The 22,398-nt window shown below is 37.6% G+C and overlaps 1 protein-coding gene across 11 annotated transcripts in view; it reads left to right on the top strand.

The window, feature by feature from the left end:
- LOC132159873 (CUGBP Elav-like family member 5) overlaps positions 1–22,398 on the top strand; it is a 188,092-nt gene that overhangs the window by 145,876 nt on the left and 19,818 nt on the right. For 6 of the 11 annotated variants that reach the window (XR_009437912.1, XM_059569512.1, XM_059569511.1 and 3 more), the window contains exons 5-6: positions 350–429; positions 19,531–19,704. Coding sequence is in view for 10 of the 11 variants with exons in the window: in XM_059569512.1 (XP_059425495.1) it covers positions 350–429; positions 19,531–19,704 (254 nt within the window). In the remaining variant the exon portion in view is untranslated. The remainder of the gene's footprint in view (positions 1–349; positions 430–19,530; positions 19,705–22,398) is intronic. The other 5 variants (XM_059569516.1, XM_059569514.1, XM_059569513.1 and 2 more) reach the window with 1 other exon arrangement.

Here is a 22,398-nt window from a genome sequence, read left to right as displayed (position 1 = left end):
TAAAACATGTTACACTTGTATAAGGCACATTGAGACATATCCTTAATATTTTGACAGCTTCTTCAACGGCTAGCAACACGACTGCTCTTGAATCCCAAATGGGTTTGAATTCTCGTGATGAATATCTGTAGCAGCGTTTAAATCGACATCAATTATCCCGTATTTTGCGTTTTGTTTGCATAGATGGGCATGTGGCAGTAAATAGCACGCTTTTCGCATCAGTACAGTCTCTAGAGGAGCCGCTTGCTTACCGTTGGAGGGCTTTCTGCCTCTCCAGTGTTTAATGTGCTTCTCTACACTGTGGTTAAAGTGTTTGTGTGCCTTTGTGTGTGTGTCTTTTTTCTAACAGGCTGCGCCTTTGTAAAGTTCTCCACACACGCCGAAGCTCAGTCCGCAATCAGCGCCCTGCACGGCAGTCAAACCATGCCAGTGAGTACACACTTCTCTATAACACACACGCACTCACAAAACCTCTTATTTTCAGCGTTGCACTTTCTTTGTACTTTGATGTTCCTCCTGCAATCAGAGGTTGCAATGACTTTTATACAACTCTACATTCTGGGGTCACAGTATTATTATATGGGTCACATAAAAATCTTGTTTTTACTTCTTAGAAATGTGTTCTTAGTATTTTTTAGGTTTCATGTGGTTTTGAAAAAAACTTCAAATTAAAAAGTTTCATTTGAAAGCTTCTATTTATTGACTTGACAGTTACACCACATGACATTTTTTAAAGAAATAATACACCCAAAACTGTTGTCATCATTTACTTACCCTCATGTCGTTCCAAACTGGTATGAGTTTGTTTCGAAAAAAAAGAAAGAATGCTGGTAATCAAACAGTTGATGGTCGCCATTGACTTCCATAGTATTTCTTTCCCTATTATGGAAGTCAATGGGGACCAAAAACTGTTTGTTTCTTCAAAATTCTTCAAAATATCTTCTTTTATATTCAACATAAGAAAGAAACTAATATATGTTTGGAATGACAACATGATGACAGAAATGATAATTTTTAGGTGAACTATTCCTTAAAAAATGTCATGTGGTGTAAATGTCAAGTATTAAAAAAAAAACATTGACAATTTACAACCTGAAGTAATCTAGCATTGTTATAAAAGCATAAATAGAAAAGCATAACAAATAATTATCAGTGAAATTGCAGGGATGTGAATCAATATATATATATATATATATATATACACACACACACACACACACACACACACACACACATTTATCGTCCAAGTCAAGTCATGCACTGTGACCAAATTGTTTTTGTAGTATTAGCAGGTATGTGGTTAGATTTTGTGTGTGTGTGTGTGTGTGTGTGTGTGTGTGTGTGTGTGTGTTATGAGGTTGAATAATGATTGTTTGTTTGTTTGTTTGTTGGTCAAACCACATGAATAGCTGCCAGCTGCAATATTAACATATAATAAGCAGAAATGGTTTTGTGTGTGTGTGTGTGTGTGTGTAGTAGAGGAACAAGGAATCAAATTGATTCCAAACAAATAAGAACAAATCAGTCACTTCAACTTACGAACTGCATATTTGGTCATATTGTTTTGTTGAATAGCGGCATTTCCAGCATATCAGCATGTGGCCTTTGTCCGGCCGTTTCAATCTTGAGGACTGGACGCTGAGCCTTAAAAAGCAGGCTATTCAGCACAGTCTGTCTGAATCACACAGCTATTCAGTCACACATGCATCAGAAGCAGCTCACACGCTGCTGCTTTATTTGCTAAAAGACTCCGGCTGGATACAGACGGGCTATGAACCGTCAAAATGCATTTGAGCTTTTTTTTTTTTTTTTTCTTCATTTTTCACAATGCAGTGACATTTTTAAAGAATCAGTTGACCTACAAAATAAAAAAAAAAGTCATTATTTTTCATTAACCACAGTGTTATCCCAAACCTGTTATGTCTTTAGAACACAAAATTAGATGTTTAAAAAATGTAAGTAAAATGCATTCTTTAGGTGGACTGTCACTTTAAGAGAAAGAAATGCACAGAGAAGCTGCACGAGAGAAAGAACTGTGTTGTGATCTGCTCTCTTTATAACCTTTAGGGTCAACCGAGGTGCAAATGATTCAGGGACATTGAAATGTAAACCACAGTCCTGAAATCATCACCTCACACACACGCTCAGACATCCCCTCCTCTCTCTCTCTCCCCTCTCTCCTTCCCTCCATCCTCCCGGGACATTAGGCAATAGACTTGTTTACCTCACCTTTCACCACATTGACTGGTGAATTATTCATGGGCATGTACTGAGGTGGGAGTGGAGGAGAGAAAAAGAGAGAGAGCGGAAAGGAACGCTAGATAGAAAAGTAGAAAGAGAGAGGTGGAGAGACAGGGGAAGGGTGGAAGAAGCTCATGGGGGAGGGATGAAAAAGGTTTATAGTCATCTCGGAAGGTAAATTGATTATGGAAAACCTTACCGGCCTCCATTCTCTCGAGTCTGAAGTTGTAGAAGGAGGGGTCACGACTCGCGCGGCTCCCAGGTGCCAAAGAGAGATGTTTAGCTGAGATAATGGAGTTCTTCTCAAGGCAGGGCTTGATGAAGCACTCATCCATCTGCAAACTCTTCAAAAGAAGCGATGGCGAACTTACCGAACACCCACAAGCCTCTCACGCCCTCGGTCCACCAGCAGCTTGCAGTTATTAAAGTAACACTAGCACCAGACAAGATTTGACAAGTATATTTTTATAAGTGATACACTTTTCTGCCATATAAGTAAAATATTCTGCAAAGTGACAAAATGGCAACCAGTCAGAATGTATTTGATTTTTCATTTAAGACAAACAGGACTTCTACGTTGCGTGAAGTGATTGGAACAGAAAACGCAACGTGAATAGATGTGATGCGACAAGTAATTTGTTTGTTTGGACTAGAGTCCAATACCTGACAAAATGAAAACAAATCAGAACTTATTGAATGATGTGAATTTGTTGTGAGAGTTGATTCAAATAGAAATTGTGTCAGAATTAGGTATGATGCAACAACATTAAAGCGTCAAGTAATTTGTTTATCCATACTAAATGTACAGTACTGAACAAAATGACAATCAAAACATATTTGGTGTTTAGATTAATCAGATTTCAATGTAGGCGGGGCTACACGGCGTTAGGTGATTGGAAAAGAAATGACTTCAGAAATAGGTGTGATATAACAAATTTACAGCATCAAGGTATTTGTGTGTCCAGACTAAAAGCACAATAGTGAACGAAATGACAATCGATCGTTTATTTGTATTTATGAGAAACAAGACTTTAGACTAATGAGATTTCACTGTGGGTGGGTCTACATCGCTTAAAGTGACTGAAATAGAAATTGCAGCAGAAATAGGTTTGACTTGACAAGTATATTTGAAAATAATTTTCATAACGCAGCATAAAACAACAAAACTTAAAATCAAATGGAAAAAATCAAGCGTAGCGTTAGTTCTGGCAGGTCACGTTAGTCAAGCTCGCATCAGCTGACTCTCAGCTGATCCCCATCTACCCATCTTTAGGAATAAGGAGCCTAAGCATTTATATATGAGGTCTCTCAGTATCATCAGGAGTTTTCACGTTGCTCAATAGCTAATTACCCTCCTCCATCCCCAGCTCCTCCTCTGTCAGTCAGGACTCAGCCTTCTAATTCTCCTTTGAATCAGACTAATTCTAATATGTGTATATAAAATTATTGAACTTGAACAATATCTGCAGTACATTTTTGTTCGTTCAGTTCTGTTTACGCAGGGAGTTCTTGCCCAGAACATAACCATACCGCCAATCCAAACTGTATGCTAATTGTCATCTTTGACGATAGTGGTCTTGGCAGAAATAGCTTTTATCTCTTGTCACTTTCTGTTCTGCCTGGTTAGGAAAAGTTAACAAAAGCTAATGCAACTTTTTTTTGTACCCAATGAAAGTGAAATACTGTGAAAAATAAAATAAAATAGAATTTATTTGATGTGTAATATACACTCAAACTTGTTTTAGTCAAATATAAATCAAATTGTATTTTAAACAAATGTGATTATAGTGGTGTGGTATTAAATTGGTGTGCAATCCAAAGATAAAATAATAATTTAAACTCAAATAACATGGAAAAAAATAACACTGCTTGACGTTTTAATGTTAAGAAACTTAACAAAAGTGATCTTTAATTTTTTTGTATTTTTATTATTGAACGCAAAATGCTGTGTCAAATAACAAAAATCACACCTAAATGAACTTTATATTTTAGATATAGCCATTTTAAATCATTTGGACAAGTGAAATTTCAGTTTATAGAAATACAAACCCCACCCCCACCAAAAAAAAAAACCCTGACAAAATGTTTCATTGCTTTTCGCAGTTGTGGTGGATTAAGACCAAACTCACAGATGTGCGAAAGATTATCATTTGCTTCTTTACTGGGTTGCACAAATACACCAAGAAGCCTCTCACAACCTCAGTTTGCCCTCAAAGAACCAAATGCAGCTTATAGTTATTACACTAAGGAGTCCAGAGAAGAAATGTGCGCTAATTCATTTTAAATACGCATGCATAAAGCAGTCTGCTAATGATGTGCTCGTGGGCAGCAAGAAACTGGCCTTATTGCAGAACTACTTGACGCTTTCAGTCGGTCCAATCTTATATTCGGCTCAAATCCCCCCGGCTCATGGCAGTCAGTGCATTATCTTCATGCACACACATATGCACACTTTGCCTCCTTTCTAAGTTTGCCCCTCTTTTATGTCCATTTCTCTTGCTGGCACAACCATGGGGTCACAGCTACATAGGCCTTTTCTGATCTAATTTTCCATCTCCAGAAGCTTGTGTTGAATGTGTTTGCATATTTCCTCACTGAACGATGCATAAATACAAAGAGAATATACATACACATATCAAGCCAGAGCGTGCAGGTTTGAGGAAAGGTTCTGACATGTGCTTTATTCCATGCACGGCCGACCCTGTGCCCCCCACCCCTAACCTCCCGCAATTAAAAATGTACACTGCCGTGCGATAAAGCATTGCCAGACTTCAGGAAAGCCTTATACGCAGAAGACCAGGGATGAAATTACGTCCGGCGAAAGCTGGGATATTTCAACAAATACAGGAAAATGAAACTGCCGCTGCTATCTGATATTACAATCTCCTTGGTTAGGAGAGTTTGTGCTGCCGACCGATTGCCACTGTCTATGGTTGAATGGCAGTGCGTTCAGCTGGATTTTCATTTCCTCGCGACTGTGTGGATATCTGAGCAACAACCACGGGAGAAATACTGGACAAAAATTGCCGCCTTGTTAATGTTTGGCTTTACATAGCCTGAGTTAAAACATGATGCCTAGTGGGTTACATGCATTTTTATAACTCTTTTATATAATATTCATTTATTTTCAAATGAAGCTGTCTTATTTGAAATATTAGCTACTTGAATATTATTTGTGGAATATATACACTATGTATATACTTTTTCAATAATCAGTAGGGCCGTTTTTACTAAACGGGGCAAATTTTACTGACTGTGATTTACTGACAGTGTGCAAATTAAAGAAAAAAGACCAATGACCAATGCAACCTACAAAGCTAATAATAATAAAGTGCAAGGATATGTTCATATTTGGATAATGTGTTCTTCTGGCATTCCAAATATATTAATATGTGAGGAAAAAATCCTCTCCCTTCTAACACACTCTCTCTGTTCTCTGCAGTACCTCCTCCTAACTCCTCCTCCATAAATTTTGCGTCTGAGAGGAAAACTCCTACAAATGTATATTAAATAAGGTCAGGCACAAAATAAATGTATCTACTCCTTCAGTGCTAATTCGTCACTGCGTGTCTTTAGTAAATCCTGACGGACTAGTATTATGTGCTCGATTATGTATTGTGACGAGTGGGGCGGGGCCGAGAGACGTGGGAACAGGAGCGAGGCCGGTGGAGTGATTGGAAATGAGCGACACCTGCTCGACCCACCAGTCTCGAGTCCCACGGACAGGGACGTGCACAGACATTTTGAGGGGCAGGGGCTCAAGTGAAATAAAGGGCACTTCTCATAATTAGTTTTTTTTTTTTTTAAACAAAAAAGTATATATATATATATATATATATATATAATATATATATAAAAATAATTTAAAAAGTTAATTAATTTTATCTTACTCAAACTCACGCAATTGTTTCATTTTCAAAAGATGTCTACAAAATAATCAGTTCACAGAAACCATGGTCTCCTTAGTATTCACTAGGTTTATAGGGCAGCAAAGGAAACCATTCCACAATGTGCATGTTCCACAAAACATTTTCTATGCTACTAGTTTCAAGTATATATGAAGAGTTCAGATGCAAAAGCCTCTAAGTGCCATCTGAAATTTTCTTATGAGCTTTTTTTTTTCAAGCTCGTATTTAAGTTCAGTAATTTAACTTAAATGACAATTAATAGGTCATTTTCATTGCCAGTAATGTGAAATAAGTGAACATAAACATACAAGCTTGATAAAAATGATCATTATTGAAGGAAATTTCAGATGGCACTTAGAGGATTTTTTTATCTGAACTCTTCATATTTAGAATAACCTAAATAACTGCATCAAACAGAGGGGCGTGTTTTACTAATAATTTGTTTATTTTTGCACAAGGCACTACATCGTTTTAATTATTTTGGTGTTATCAGAATACATAACACTTTAAAATTAAACTTACCAAAATAATTGAGTAAAAATTCAATAAAAGCCAATGTCACGTATGTATTTGTGGTGGTATGGAATACTATTTTATAAAGGTTTCGAGGAAATAAAAAAAGTTAAATTACTTAAATAGTTCATTTATAAATATTGTTATTTTTAAAGTTTAATGTTAACTTATTTCTACTCAGTTTTATTTATTAATGTCCCAGATGCAGTTAGTCAGATTTACTACATTTTTTAGAGTGTATCCTCCCTGTAGATTTCTTCTAAATTCACCAATTTAGATTTCTACATTTCAGGGGGAAAGACTCTTGATGTAAGTCAATAACTGGGGACGTTCTGTATGCAAATTAGGCGTCAACTAGTTAAAATGCGCACATTTGCATCTAATTGACAGGGAAATGCAGGTAAATAGGATAAACAAAATAACTAAAGCATATCACCTGGTGGTGATATATGCTTATTTTATTAACTTATTTTATTACATGGCTTGGTTGAATTCCAATGTAGAATGCGGTCCGTTGCCATGAAAAACAGAGCGTTGCTATGGACTCACAGGATTCTAACCGTAGAGACGGAGCGGACTATTTTCTTTAGCGGAAGCAATACAATCAGGTTTAACAATCGGGGGAGAGGGAGATGGAGCGCTTCAGAACTCCTGACCTGATATTTAGATACTATATTTCAATAAATATATTTGTTTGACAGGGAAGCTGTGTGCAAACAGAAATATATATTATTTTTCAAAAAAAAAAAAAAAGCATCCCAGAAAAAAGGGCACTTTCTCTCCAGGAATAAAAAGGGCAGGTGCTCAAGCCCCCTTTCATGTCTATGTGTGCACGTGCCTGCCCACGGAGGAGATGGAGGGATATAAAACTGGAGCGACGACAGTGACGGATGAGAGAGGACCAGGCCTGGACTTTATTTTGTATTTGGTTTTTATTTGTGCGCGTCAGTCGTACGTGAGGGGCTGACGCATTGTTTTGTTTTTATTTTTGTCATTAAAGTCTTGATTTGATTGTCCGCCGGTTCCCGCCTCCTTCTTCCCATGAATATGAAGTTTGTACGTTGCTACATGTATTATGTGCTGCAAGCTGTTAGCAAAACTGGCCCTTAGAATGTATCTGATTACAAGATGTATTATTATATATTTGGATTTAGAACTCCATATTCTATAGTTTACTAGTATATTTTTAGATTATATTTTTAGATCTATTGCTGTATATACATATTTATATTTTAAATATAAAATAACTGAATATTCTTATTTACATTTATATATTCAGATTTATAGCTATAACAATACAAATCTTAAGTAAATAATAAATAAATAAAAATTACTCATTTATAAAAATAAAAATGTCTTAAAGTCCCTGTAAAGTCAAATTTAAGTATGTGTTCTGAGTTTGTCATACCACAGAAAAATGTGTTATTAGCCACCCAGCAAAATTTGAATGATAAAAAAAGCTTGTAAGTATATAAAATAAGCTATCAAAATCTCGAAAAAATGAGCAGTAGTCTCAGCTCTTCCACTGGCTGCGCTGAAACCACGCCCACTCGCGGGAAAGCTGCAGTCACCACACTCAACTGTCACTGCTACAGCCGGAATGGATGCTCCTAACAGCTTAATTGGTTGTACAAAACCATATATAATCGCAGTAACTCGCGGTTGAGCGGTGAACTGATGCAAATGTGCTCTATTTATATTGTTAGCGGCGGGCCAGGAGCTCAGGAGGATGCAGTGCGTCATCAATCCCCCATTTTAGCCCCGCCCAAAAAATCCGGATCCTAGCAATGGTGAGAAAATGTAACGGTCTAACTCCACAATTCAGTGTTTAACAGTTCACAACCTTTGTAATATGTTTTAGCAATACAATTCTAACATGTAAAATGTGTTTAGACATTTTTTTTAAATTGCCTTTACAGGGACTTTAACTGAAATATTAGCAATATAAAACTTATATTAGTTATTTCTTGGCATACCTGATTTTAATTTATCCGGGTTTTTTTCACTCTATATTTCTCTTTAGTTGTTAAATCAGAATATATGCATGTACATTTGCATATGTAGTTATAAATATGAATATGTAAATATTAAGGCTGTAAATCGATTAAAATTGTAAAAATTTCTAATTAATTACATGATGTGTCGATTAATTAATCGCAAGTTACGTTTGGCTATGAAAATTCCCCTAAAGATTATTTAAAGCTGAAGTAGGTAACGTGTCATTATGTCCTGACAGTAGAATATGAGACAGATAATCTGTGAAAAAATCAAGCTCCTCTGGCTCCTCCCAGTGGTCCTATTGCCATTTGCAGAAATTCACCGCTCCCGGTAAGAAACAACCAATCAGAGCTGCGTTCCGTAACTTTTTTTGTGTTCAAGATTTACAAAATGTATATAATAAGCGAGTACACCATGAATCCATTTTCCAAACCATGTTTTTTGCCTGTCCTGAATCACTAGGGTACATCTATAATAAGTGTTTATATTCAGACTATTTTAGATTACTTCAGGGGTACCGCGCCGGAGTAACCCGGTACCTTTGTGATTCTTCATAAACATAAACAGAGAGAAGTAGCTCCGGCTACAATGTTCTTCCGCAAGATGCAAGCAGTTCTGTTTATTAACCGCTAGAGCGTCAAAGGTTACAGACTGCAGCTTTAAAGTTATGTGTTAAATGAGAAAGTATTAAGTAAACATTACAAACAGTAGCTTAGGAAACAAATATTTTATTTGATTCAGCATAACATTTATTACACATAAACGTTTAAAGCTACAATGGCCCAACATAAACTATGGAACATAAAATAATATATATATATATGTGTGTGTGTGTGTGTGAGAGAATTATTACCCCAATTTTTTTTTTTTTTTTTATTGGATGAATGCAACACTTTTTTCAGTGAGTTTTCAAAATACCTCCTTTTATGTTCCACAAAAGAAAGTAAGTAATTCAGGTTTAAGTAAACGATTACAAATTTTGGGTGAACTATCCCTTTAAAGTCCCCCCCCCCCCCCTTTTAAATGAAAGAATACTCCAAATGCCAGTAGGTGGCGGTAAACGTCTTTAAGCCTTTCTTCATTCATTCGATTTGTTCAAACAGCTAATTCATTCAGGAATTGAGTCAACGGCTCACTTTATAAATGGGCCTTTGGCCCTGTCCCAAGTGGCACCCTAAACCTTCATTTAAAACATGGATTCATTCAGAAATTAAACATTGCTGTGTTGCTTGGAGACACGCAACAGTTCTGCTGTGGCTTTAGGTAACATTTTTGTTGACAAAAACTAATTTAAAACAGTATTAACTTCTTATTTACTGAACTGGTGTATGAAACTGCATTTGTAGTCGTTATTCGGACATATAAACAGGATTCATGTTATATTGCTCTCACTGCTCATGTGATATTGATTATCATATGATATAAATATGAGACAAAAACTCATACAGGATAATTTTTTGCCCCAATATCTTAAATTTTAGGGCATTACTGCATTTATCGAGTTGTTGCCCTGCATCATATTTGTCAACCGTATGAAATGTAAGATGATGTACAGACATGTATGGGGGCGGGGCCAGTGCATTAATATTTTTTTTTTTTTTAATATCACTAAGATGACGATTCAGCAGCGGCAGCTAAAGAAATAGCAGCCAAAACAACCTAATATCCAGCTTCTGTGATGTCTATTCGTCAAAGAGAAACAGAAAATCTAGGAAATCAATAACTTTTAAAGCTTTAAGGATTCATCTATATTTAATTTAGAATTTAGTGTTTTATAACTTCAAACACTGATAACTTCAGTTTATGTACATTTCTGCTGAAGGGCACAGGTAAATATGACATTTACTGTATTAGAATGGGCTTATGTGAAGATTGTTTTAAGTTAAGTGCCCACTTCTCCGGGTGAGTGTTCACTGCTGCGTGTGTGCACATTGTATGGGTTAAATGCAGAGCGCGAATTCCGAGTATGGGTCACCATACTTGGCTGTATTTTACTTTCACTCACCAGCCACTTTATTAGGTACACCTGTTCAATTGCTTGGTAACACAGATTGCTAATCAGCCCATCACATGGCAGCAACTCAGTGCATTTAGGCATCTAGATGTGGTGAAGATGACTTGTTGAATTTCAAACTGAGCTTTAGAATGGGGAAGAAATAGGATTTAAGTGACTTTGAACGGGGAATGGTTGTTGGTGCCAGACGGACTGGTCTGAGTATTTAAAAAACTGCTGATCTACTGGGACTTTCACACACAACCATCTCTAGGGTTTACAGAGAATGGTCCGAAAAAAAAAAAATCCAGTGAGCAGCAGTTATGTGGATGAAAATGCCTTGTTGATGTCAGAGGAGAGTGGTCAGACTGGTTAGAGATGATACAAAGGCAACAGTAACTCAAATAACCACTTGTTACAACCAAGGTATGCAGAATACCATCTCTGAACGCACAACACATCGAACTCTGAAGCAGATGGACTACAGCAGCAGAAGACAACACCAGGAGCCGCTCCTGTCGTGTAGTGGTCTTGGCACACTTTGGGCCCCTTAGTACCAACTGAGCATTGTTTAAATGCCACAGCCTACCTGAGTATTGTTGCTGACCATTTCCATCCCTTTATGACTACAGTGTACCCATCTTCTGATGGCTACTTCTAGGTGATCCAACATAGCACTAGCAAGGTGTCCCTAACAAAGTGGCCAGTGAGTGTGTGTATATATACAGGTGCTGGTCATATAATTAGAATATCATCAAAAAGTTGATTTATTTCACTAATTCGATTTGAAGGGAAGGAAAATATGTGGTAGAAAAAAGTGTACAAGCAATATGGATAACTGCACCCTGGAGAGGATTGCGAGACAAAACCCATTAAAAAATGTGGGGGAGATTCACAAAAAGTGGACTGCAGCTGGAGCCAGTGCTTCAAGAACCACTACGCACAGACGTATGCAAGACATGGGTTTCAGCTGTCGCATTCCTTGTGTCAAGCCACTCTTGAACAACAGACAGAGTCAAAATCGTCTCAAAACTAAAAGGACTGGACTGCTGCTGAGCGGTCCAAATTTATGTTCTCTGATGAAAGTAAATTTTGGGTTTCCTTTAGAAATCAGGGTCACAGAGTCTGGAGGAAGAGAGGAGAGGCACACAATCCACATTGCTTGAGGTCCAGTGTAAAGTTTCCACAGGCAGTGATGGTTTGGGGTGCCATGTCATCTGCTGGTGTTGGTCCACTGTGTTTTCTGAGGTCCAAGGTCAACACAGCTGTATACCAGGAAGTTTTAGAGCCCTTCATGCTTCCTGCTGCTGACCAACTTTATGGAGATGCAGATTTCATTTTCCAACAGGACTTGGCACCTGCACACAGTGCCAAAGCTACCACTACCTGGTTTAAAGACCATGGTATCCCTGTTCTTAATTGACCAGCAAACTCGCCTGACCTTAACCCCAATGAAAATCTATGGGGTATTGTGAAGAGGAAGATGCGATATGCCAGACCCAACAATGCAGAAGAGCTGAAGGCCACTGTCAGAGCAACCTGGGCTCTCATAACACCTGAGCAGTGCCACAGACTGATCGACTCCATGCCACACTGCATTGCTGCAGTAATTCAGGCAAAAGGAGCCTCAACTAAGTATTTATTGAGTGCTGTACATGCTCATACTTTTCATTTTCATACTTTTCAGTTTGCCAAGATTTCTAAAAATCCTTTCTTTGTATTGGTCTTAAGTTATATTCAAATTTTCTGAGCTACTGAATTTGTGATTTTCCTTAGTTGTCAGTTAAAATCATCAAAATTAAAATAAATAAACATTTGAAATATATCAGTCTGTGTGTAATGAATGAATATAGTATACAAGTTTTACTTTTAAAATGGAATTAGTGAAATAAACTTTTTTTAATGATATTCTAATTATATGACCAGCACCTGTATCTCTCTCTCTCTCTCTCTCTCTCTCTATATATATATATATATATATATATATATATATATATATATATACACACAGTACAGACCAAATGTTTGGACACACCTTCTTATTCAAAGAGTTTTTTTTATTTTCATATGAAAATTGTAGAGTGATACTGAAGGCATCAAAACTATGAATTAACACATGTGGAATTATATACATAACAAAAAAGTGTGAAACAACTGAAAATATGTCATATTGTAGGTCCTTCAAAGTAGCCACCTTTTGCTTTGATTACTGCTTTGCACACTCTTGGCATTCTCTTGATGGGCTTCAAGAGGTAGTCACTTGAAATGGTCTTCACTTCACAGGTGTGCCCCGTCAGGTTTAAGAAGTGTGATTTCTTGCCTTATAAATTGGGTTGGGACCATCAGTTGTGTTGTGCAGAAGTCAGGTGGATACACAGCTGATAGTCCTACTGAATAGACTGTTAGAAATTATGGCAAGAAAACAGCAGCTAAGTACAGGAAAACTAGTGGCCATCATTACTTTAAGAAATGAAGGTCAGTCAGTCCGAAAAATTGGGAAAACTTTGAAAGTGTCCCCAAGTGCAGTCACAAAAACCATCAAGCGCTACAAAGAAACTGGCTCACATGAGGACCGCCCCAGGACAGGAAGACCAAGAGTCACCTCTGCTGCTGAGGATAAGTTCATCCGAGTCACCAGCCTCAGAAATCTCAGGTTAACAGCAGCTCAGATTAGAGACCAGGTCAATGGCACACGGAGTTCTAGCAGCAGACACATCTCTAGAACAACTGTTAAGAGGAGACTGTGTGAATCAGGCCTTCATGGTACAATATCTGCTAGGAAACCACTGCTAAATAAAGGCAACAAGCAGAAGAGCCTTGTTTGGGCTAAAGTACACAAGGAATGGACATTAGACCAGTGGAAATCTGTGCTTTGGTCTGATGAGTCCAAATTTGAGATCTTTGGTTCCAACCACCGTGTCTTTGTGCGACGCATAAAAGGTGAACTGATGGACTCTACATGCCTGGTTCCCACCGTGAAGCATGGAGGAGGAGGTGTGATGGTGTGGGGGTGCTTTGCTGGTGACACTGTTGGGGATTTATTCAAAATTGAAGGCATACTGAACCAGCATAGCTACCACAGCATCTTGCAGCGGCATGCTATTCCATCCGGTTTGCGTTTAGTTGGACCATCATTTATTTTTCAACAGGACAATGAACCCAAACACACCTCCAGGCTGTGTAAGGGCTATTTGACCAAGAAGGAGAGTGATGGGGTGCTGCGCCAGATGACCTGGCCTCCGCAGTCACTGGACCTGAACCCAATCGAGATGGTTTAGGGGTGGGCTGGACCGCAGACAGAAAGCAAAAGGGCCAACAAGTGCTAAGCATCTCTCGGGGAACTCCTTCAAGACTGTTGGAAGACCATTTCAGGTGACTACCTCTTGAAGCTCATCAAGAGAATGCCAAGAGTGTGCAAAGCAGTAATCAAAGCAAAAGGTGGCTACTTTGAAGAACCTACACTATGACATTTTCAGTTGTTTCACACTTTTTTGTTATGTATATAATTCCACATGTGTTAATTCATAGTTTTGATGTCTTCAGTGTGAATCTACAATTTTCATAGTCATGAAAATAACTCTTTGAATGAGAAGTTGTGTCCAAACTTTTGGTCTGTACTGTATATATATATCAATGCAGTAATTAAAAGTCATTGAACATTAAAAAGACCTCAGAAATTGGTAAACTTTTTTTTTAACTACAAGAAGCAGCAACAGATTCAGCTGATCTTTGTCAAAGATAATCTGTTTTTGTTATCTTATTCATATTTAATGCAATGAGACAGATGTGTAGAGTTAAAGTTACATCAGATATATGGCTTAGGTAGTGCCTTTATGGTCAACGTTCACACAGAAAAGATAAAGTGTGAAACGTAAAAATGCAGCACACTTTGATTCCAAGCCCTCGTTTTCCTCCTCTTTTTCCTCTATAGAACAGCTGCACTTTTTATTCCCACAGTTTTACTTTCTCTCCTGCATCCATTTCGCTGGGTCCTGTACCTATGGGAATTCCTCCGGGTGCTTGGCGGCTTAAAATTTAATGAGAGTTTTACTTCACAGATCAACCACCACTCTCTCTCTCTCTTTCCCTTTTCCTCTCTCTCTCTCTCTCTCTATCAATTTCTCTTACAAACGCATAGCCTATATCTTGCTGGACCAACAAGCCCTCAGCCCTGATATTCGCCGGATGTCTCCGAGCTAAAGCAAACAAACAGTCAAGAAAGGATAGGACAAATACCTTCAACACATTCTGAAAATTCTGAATGCTCCAAACTTTTGACTAAAGGAACATTGAATTTCCTCTTTTATTGGCTTTGCCCAAGAACTTTCATAACACACAGTAAATATTGTGTTCTCCTTCATAATAGCTCAAGGTGGTGTGCAGAACATCTAGGTTTCCAATAAATACTCTGAGAGCTGCAGATAATCGCATTTGAGGTTAAGATTAAAATGCCAGCGTAGGCCTACAGTCTGCATACAACTTAATACCATGAGTTCAAGAAGTTAAAGGGATAGTTCAACCAAAATGAATGTTCTGTCATCATTTACTCCTACTTTGTTCTAGGGAACACTAAAACTCTTAATACTGTAAAAGTGAGTGGTATGGAAGTCAATTTTTGCCACCGATAAAAACATTTAAAAAAGTAATTGCGACTCCAGATCCAGATTATATTTTGCAATTCTGAGTTTTATTCTCTGTGGTAGAAACTGGTTTCTACAGAGCCCCGCACATGGCATTCAGAAAAAAAGTAGTTGGCTAAATCATGTGCACGATTTACTATTTGATTTCCTTGTTTTACAAATTGAACACACGATTTATAAATCGAGAGAACTAATAAGTGAATTGTGCGCAAGATTTAGCAAATCGCGGGAATGAAATAGTAATCGTGTGCACGTTTTAGCACATCGAGGGAACAAATAAGTAAATTGTATGCACAATGTATTAATTTTTTCTTGCATGTCATGTGCGGGGCTCCGTAGGTTTCCAAAGAATATTGGCCAAGGTTGTCGACCTTCAAAAATACAACGGAACCCTATAAAAACATCAAATGAATAGTCTAAATGACTTGAAGTAAAAAGTTTAAGTAAAACTGATTATTGGAGTACAATTATATATATATATAGAGTGAGAGAGAGAGAGAGAGAGAGAGAGAGAGAGAAAGAGAGAGAGAGAATAAAATATTTTTCTGCTTAAAAATTTCTGATTTAATTCAACTACTTTGTAATTTCTTGTGATTTTCTTGTAAATAATGTTTTTTTGAAATGTACAAGTAATTTCTTGTTTCAATGTAAATCCTACACCTTTTTAGTGAAGTCTTCTGAAGTCATACAGTAAGTTTGTGTAAGGAATAGATTGAAATATACATTGTTAATAACAGAAAATTGTTGTAACCATTCCCTTTCATTGTATGGAAAAAAGCAACTTGGACATTGTGCAAAACATCTTCATTTGTCTTCCACTGAAGAAAACAAGTCATACAGATTTGGAATGATGTGGGTGAGAAATGATAACACAATTCTCATATTTGACTGAACTATCACTTTCATCAGTGAAAACAAAAAAAGATGCTGCAGGTCCGCTGTCAAACTTTTAACACATCTCACCAGTGTTTTCTAAATGCCAATTCTAAATTCCAGTCCACAGATATCTCTAACTCCCTTGAGGTTTTACCCAGAAATAATTTTAACTACTTTGGTGATAAAAAAACCTGAAGGGATACAAGATAAGGCCTTTTTTAGAGATTGCAAACTTGTGCTGTCTTACACTTGGGCATTTTGTCGTACAATTCTTGACCTGCAAAAGTCCATTTAGGTTAGTCATGCAGCACAACTAATGAGCAGTGACTGAATGCATTGATAGTGTCCCCGATAATGATATCCTAACTAAGGAGTTGAGGAAACAATGCAATAAAACAGTTCTGGAAAGGCTAAGGGCATGAAGGTTGAAACGGAGTGAAATCGAAATCTAATCTACATCCCAATTGTAATTCGCTTTGGATAAAAGCATCTGCAACATGACTAAATGTAAATTTATCTTCCCCAGTGACTGTCTTTCGTTGCTTTTCTGGCAACCCCTTACAAACGCCTACGTGAGTGCCGTATGCCCAGAGCCATCGTTGTCGAGCTTGGATGTGCAAACTGATTGCTTTGTACTTGGCCCTTGCTAAGCATTCCGAAAACAATACAGAGAACAACAGTTACCACCCATTTTTTTCAGCAGCCTTGGTTCCAGATATCCAGTGTTTTTTTTTTCATATTCACTGCAGGCTTTTTGAAAAGTTCTTTGATAAAAAAAGATTTTTAATCAGCGGTTCTTATTTAAATTAGAACATTTGATTTAAAGCAAAAAGTTTTAGAAAATTATGGATCAGGATCAGTACACTTACAGTGTACAGTAGAAAGTTATGCAGCTATGAAAATATATATATATATATACACACACACACACACACATGTACATACACAGAGTGTTTTTGGTAGTTTCAGCACGATGCAGTTCTCATTTTCCCATGCTGCGCCACATTGTTTAAATAGCAAAAGCATTTGCGCCCATTTGTGTGCCCATGGGCATGCTGTTCTAAAAGAGGTGTGTTCAGGCGGATTGTTTCGCTGCGACCTTTTGTGCTCCTAATTCAATGCTCCACCACTATGCCACATGAACACAGTGGTAGAGCATTACAATTCTGCCATTTAAATAGCGAATCCATCATGGCGCGAGAGCAACTCGCTCTTAAAGGGAATGGGAAATTAGACTATGATTGGTTTATTGCACGTTATGCCCAAAAACACACCCATTAGTCATTAAGAGAATAGGGACAGCCCTTTTAGACCACGTGCCGTGAGCGCAGACTGTTTTTCCCACCATTATACTAGCAAAAGTGGATTCGGAAATGCCCTGAATGCACCGTGCGCTTTAAACCATGCGCTTAAATCATTAAAATAGGGCCCAGTATTTGTGTGTGTGTGTGTGTGTGTGTGTGTATATATATATATATATATATATATAAACAATTATGTACTGTAGATAGATAGATAGATAGATAGATAGATAGATAGATAGATAGATAGATAGATATATTTTAATCTAAATGGCAAAAGCACAATAAACTTACTAGAAATTTAAATAAAATGAAAACAAAAAAAAATTACATTTAAATAAAAAGTTATAAATACCTTATTAAGTAAATAAGTCACTGCACAAAGCACATTGTGTTTTGACCAAATTATGAACAATTATATGATTAGTTGCCTTTTTATGTTGCCATTTAGCATTGTTTTTTTCTCCTGCCAAGATATATTCCTGCAACCCATTTTTGGGACACGTCCCACCATTTGAGAACCTAACCACAAATACATTTGTGGCCTCACCTGATATTCTCCTATATTGTGGCTGCTTATTGACATTTTCACGTCATTTTCAACCAGCCTCTTATCTTGGCTGATGCACAACCTTTCTCTACCATCAGATGACAGTTATATTTTGGCCTTTTTGCCAAAATCGATTTTGTAGTTTATTTTTGAAAAAAAAAAAAGTTTTTTTTTTTTTTTGACGTTATAGTGCTGGAACAGGTGATTTTGTAGTCTGATAAAGGTCAAGTGTAGCATCGAGTCATTGAGAGATTCATAATGAATGTGAGCACGGCTCTCGTGTTTCATTACCATGGTACAGGAGAGAATGAGTGAGCCAGACTTAGAAACCCACACACCCAAGGTCAGACCACGATCACTGGTGGCCTTGTCAATCTCAAAACACACCCACAGTCTTCATCTAATCCGTTTGATATTTCAGGTGCGATATCATAACCTATCAAGTAACGAAATCTGAAATAGACTTTTTTATGTAACCATCAAGCTGCCAAGGCTGATGTCATTCTACTGATGCCGCTAACAGTTTTGTAGATGTATTTGTTTGTTTGCCTGAAGGTTTGATGTTGAGAGTTTGTTAGACAGTCATTCAGAATCATGATGTTGTTGTTTTACTTTGTTTTTCTTAGGGGAAAAAGCGTAATTGTTATTTTTATTGTTAAATGTATCTAGCCACCTTGTGTTTGGTGCGAGGTTGAAGTGAAAAAGTCATGGTAGATTCACATACTGTATGCAATTCACATAAGAACTTAAGGTTTTGATCATTCTTAAAGGGACAGTGCTTGTATTTTATTTTATTTTATTTTTTGAAGTTAAAGTGAATAATAAATATCTTACTTATAGGATATTAATTTGTGTTCATGGAGTCATACAAGTTTGAAAGTTCATGACAATGAGTAAAAAGGGCTGTTTACTCTAAATATGATAACTATAAAATTTTAATAATCGAATTCTATGAGAATAGCGATATAGAAGCGTAATGTCGCGCCACGTTAAAAAAAAAATTTGTTTTCTATGAGTGAACACACACTGGCGGCCCTCTTTCGTCACCTGTCTGCAGCGCCTATCAAAAATTCTAAACAATATGAAGATCGGGGGAAGTCGTGGCCTAGTGGTTAGAGAGTATGACTCCTAAGGTTGTGGGTTCGAGCCTTTGAGCAAGGCACTGAACCCCGAACTGATCCCCGGGTGCCGCAGCAATAGATGCTGTGCTTCTCATCTGCTGTGCGACCGGCTTTATACATTTATAGTTATTGTTAACATTCCAGGCTTTAAATAATGACAGAATTCAGTGAACTGTTTCTTTAAATTCATTCAATTATTTATATTTTTCAAAAATTTAATTTAATTACATAGTGTCACCGTAATGGTGTAGTCACATGTAGTTACCACAATTGTCCTGCTATATATATTTTTTTTTAAATCATGTACATGTTGAGTTGTGTTTTCTGTGGTGGTCGACGGTCTCACTTGCAAAGCGGGAGGTTAAACGCAGCCTGCCCTCTCTCCTCAGACTGGCTCCGATTCTCTCCTCCCTCAGGGTGCGTCGTCCAGCCTGGTGGTCAAGTTTGCCGACACGGACAAGGAGCGCACCATCCGCCGCATGCAGCAGATGGTGGGCCAGTTTGGCATCTTCAACCCTGCTATCGCCCTGCCCTTCAGCACCTACAGCACCTACGCACACGCGGTGAGTACCCTTCCTCCCCTCTGGGGCACTTGGGCACGTTTTGATGATCTCACTGCCACCCACGTACCCTCCCCATCCCTGCATGCCCACACGTCCTCGCTCACGTTCCCAGAGTGACTCAGAATATTCCATAGGAAAATCTTCAACTGGGTATTTATAGCTCGCATTGGTTGCCTCAGAAGGGGGGAGGTTGAAAGGCAGCAGCAACTGGTTAAGTCAGTCCCTAATATTCATTCATGAGGGACATCTCGGTTCAGTTTTGGGGAGAGATACTATAAAACAGTTCGTTTCTAGTTAGTTCCTCCATATGGGGTAGATAGATATACATATATTCATGTATTCCGGCATAGGCAAATTTTTCTCGTAAATGGCAGGATTAATTGTTGGAGTCGATTCGGCCCCCGGGGTCTTATCATTCACACTCATTTTCATATCACAGACATGCGTGGGTCAGCGGAAGATGTGCGTACGGACAATCCCACAGTAACTGCCGGGCCAGTACATGGGAAAAATATGCCCTTATTAACATTCATGAGATGCTGAGCGTCCGCAGGAAATGCAAATGGTCCGAGAGAGCCGTGTGCGGGAAGGCAGGCAGGGTGGTTGCTGTGGCTCCCACAGGTTGGCAGTGACTTTTATCTCCCGTGTCAGAGATGGTGCAGTGTGCAACTCTGTGGAAATGACACTGTCTCTATAATTCACTGTTCCAGCTCGAGCCACAACATGCCAAAACCAACTGCTTTATGATATCGCATGCCGAAGTTTGCGACTTTTTATCAGGTTATCTTTTTTGCTTGCTGTTTTTGACAAAACTAATCAAGGGTATTGTTATTTTAAACCAGATACACAGAAGCATAGTTAAAGGGGCACTCACTTTTTTTTTTTATCTCATTTACGAGTTTTAAATGTGAAAAAAATATATTTATTTTACTTTTTTTGTTGTTGTTATCAGTGCATCATATGAGATGATGATTCCAGTCATATTAGTAGCCTAACGAGTCACCTCGAGAGCTGCCATATTAATCCAACCCTAAATTTGATTATTATTGATTATGGAATAAATTACTCCTGCCTGTTAGTGCCAGTGTATTATTGTTTACCATTAGAATATTTATGAATATTTTGAATAAGCTTTAATTTGAATAATTTAATCAGTGCAGATTAAATTGACATTTCTTTTTTTGTTAGTTAATTTGTAATTTTTATTAGTGTATTTTTATTTATAGCTTTAAGTTTTAGCAACTGTAGTATTTCAACAAACTTATTTTTAGTTACATTCTTTTTTAAATTTTTCATCTAAATATTCATCAGAAAATATTTAATAGTACAATTTGTAATAGTTTTAGTTAACGATAGAAACACAAAAAAAAATTGTCATTTGTCATCATTGTAGATTTTTATGTAATGCTTCCACACCACTAGTTGTCAATATATCAGGGATGACATCTTCTACATAACCAAAATAATAAAAATAAAAATACTGATTTGGGCTTTTAAAGATACTCTGAGTATTTTTTCCCCCAATACACGATTTTCTGCTAGGTTGTATAACTTAACTCTCAAAAAAATCACTAATGCTGAGTGCTAAATGCTAACATGTAATTTAACAAATGATAACCTACCTCAAATTACGCAGCTTGTTCAGTAGAAGTTGTATTTGACTTTTCAAAGCAATTGCTTTATCATTTTCATCTGGCAGCTAAATATACGGTGCATTTATAAAAGCAACTGTGTCATGCAATTTTTTTCTTCTGAAACTATTTAAGTGCAAACCCCACTTCCCAGCTGATTATAAAAGGTATAATTGGTCATGTCAATCAAAATGCACATTGCCTGTACTGAAATAAATGCTAAACCGTAAACCTAACACACAACCGTTATGTTATTATAGCGTTGGCAGATAGTTAGCATTACTATTTGTCACTGGACAAACTAGATCCATTTGTGATATTTCTGAATTCTAAATTGAATCTATTAATTCTTTTCCCCCCTTGGGGGCGGGATTTGTGCTCAACTGGTTTGGGGGAAAAAAGACAAAAATATCATAGACAAGTTTTTTGTTTTTGTTTTGTTTCCTCGTGGCTCTTCAACTTGGGCTAACCAGCCAGCAAACACCCAGAACAGCATAGCTACCACTAAGCAATGACCTAGCATAGCAAGTTAGCGCCACTAGCATTTTCTACGCTCTTCTGTTCACTCATATCCTCACATGAGCAGAATTTGAAAGGATCGCCAACACTGAAACAGGCATTCATTGCGCCTTCATAAGCATGCAACAAACCGCATAAGCTAACATTTAGCTTCAGATATGGCAATGGTACATTTAGAAACGTGGAGGACGAGCAAATTAAGAGGCTCCTTCCACAAACACAGCTGTGCAGAGGATTACTGGGTTGAGCTGACAGCCAGTAAATTGGATTTTAGTCAGGGCAGAGGAGGGGGCATCTGAGCGCAAATTGGAGGGGTAGGTACATTTTCGAAAAGGTACATCTGACTCCTAAATCTAACAAACAGCTTATCATTCAATAGTACATGAAGATGTTGGAAATATCAGATGCGGCCCCGTCCTCGTCTCTGGAGTGGAATGGGGGGTGTGACATAAACACGCGATGAAAGCAAGAAACATTAATTTTCTTTCAGACATTCTTGTCAATACAAGCCGAACATCTTTTATCTGTGTTTTTCTCCCGCTGC

Source organism: Carassius carassius, chromosome 16 (genome assembly GCF_963082965.1).
Source record: "Carassius carassius chromosome 16, fCarCar2.1, whole genome shotgun sequence".
NCBI classification, from domain to species: domain Eukaryota; kingdom Metazoa; phylum Chordata; class Actinopteri; order Cypriniformes; family Cyprinidae; genus Carassius; species Carassius carassius.
This window is presented reverse-complemented; position numbering and strand designations above follow the sequence as displayed.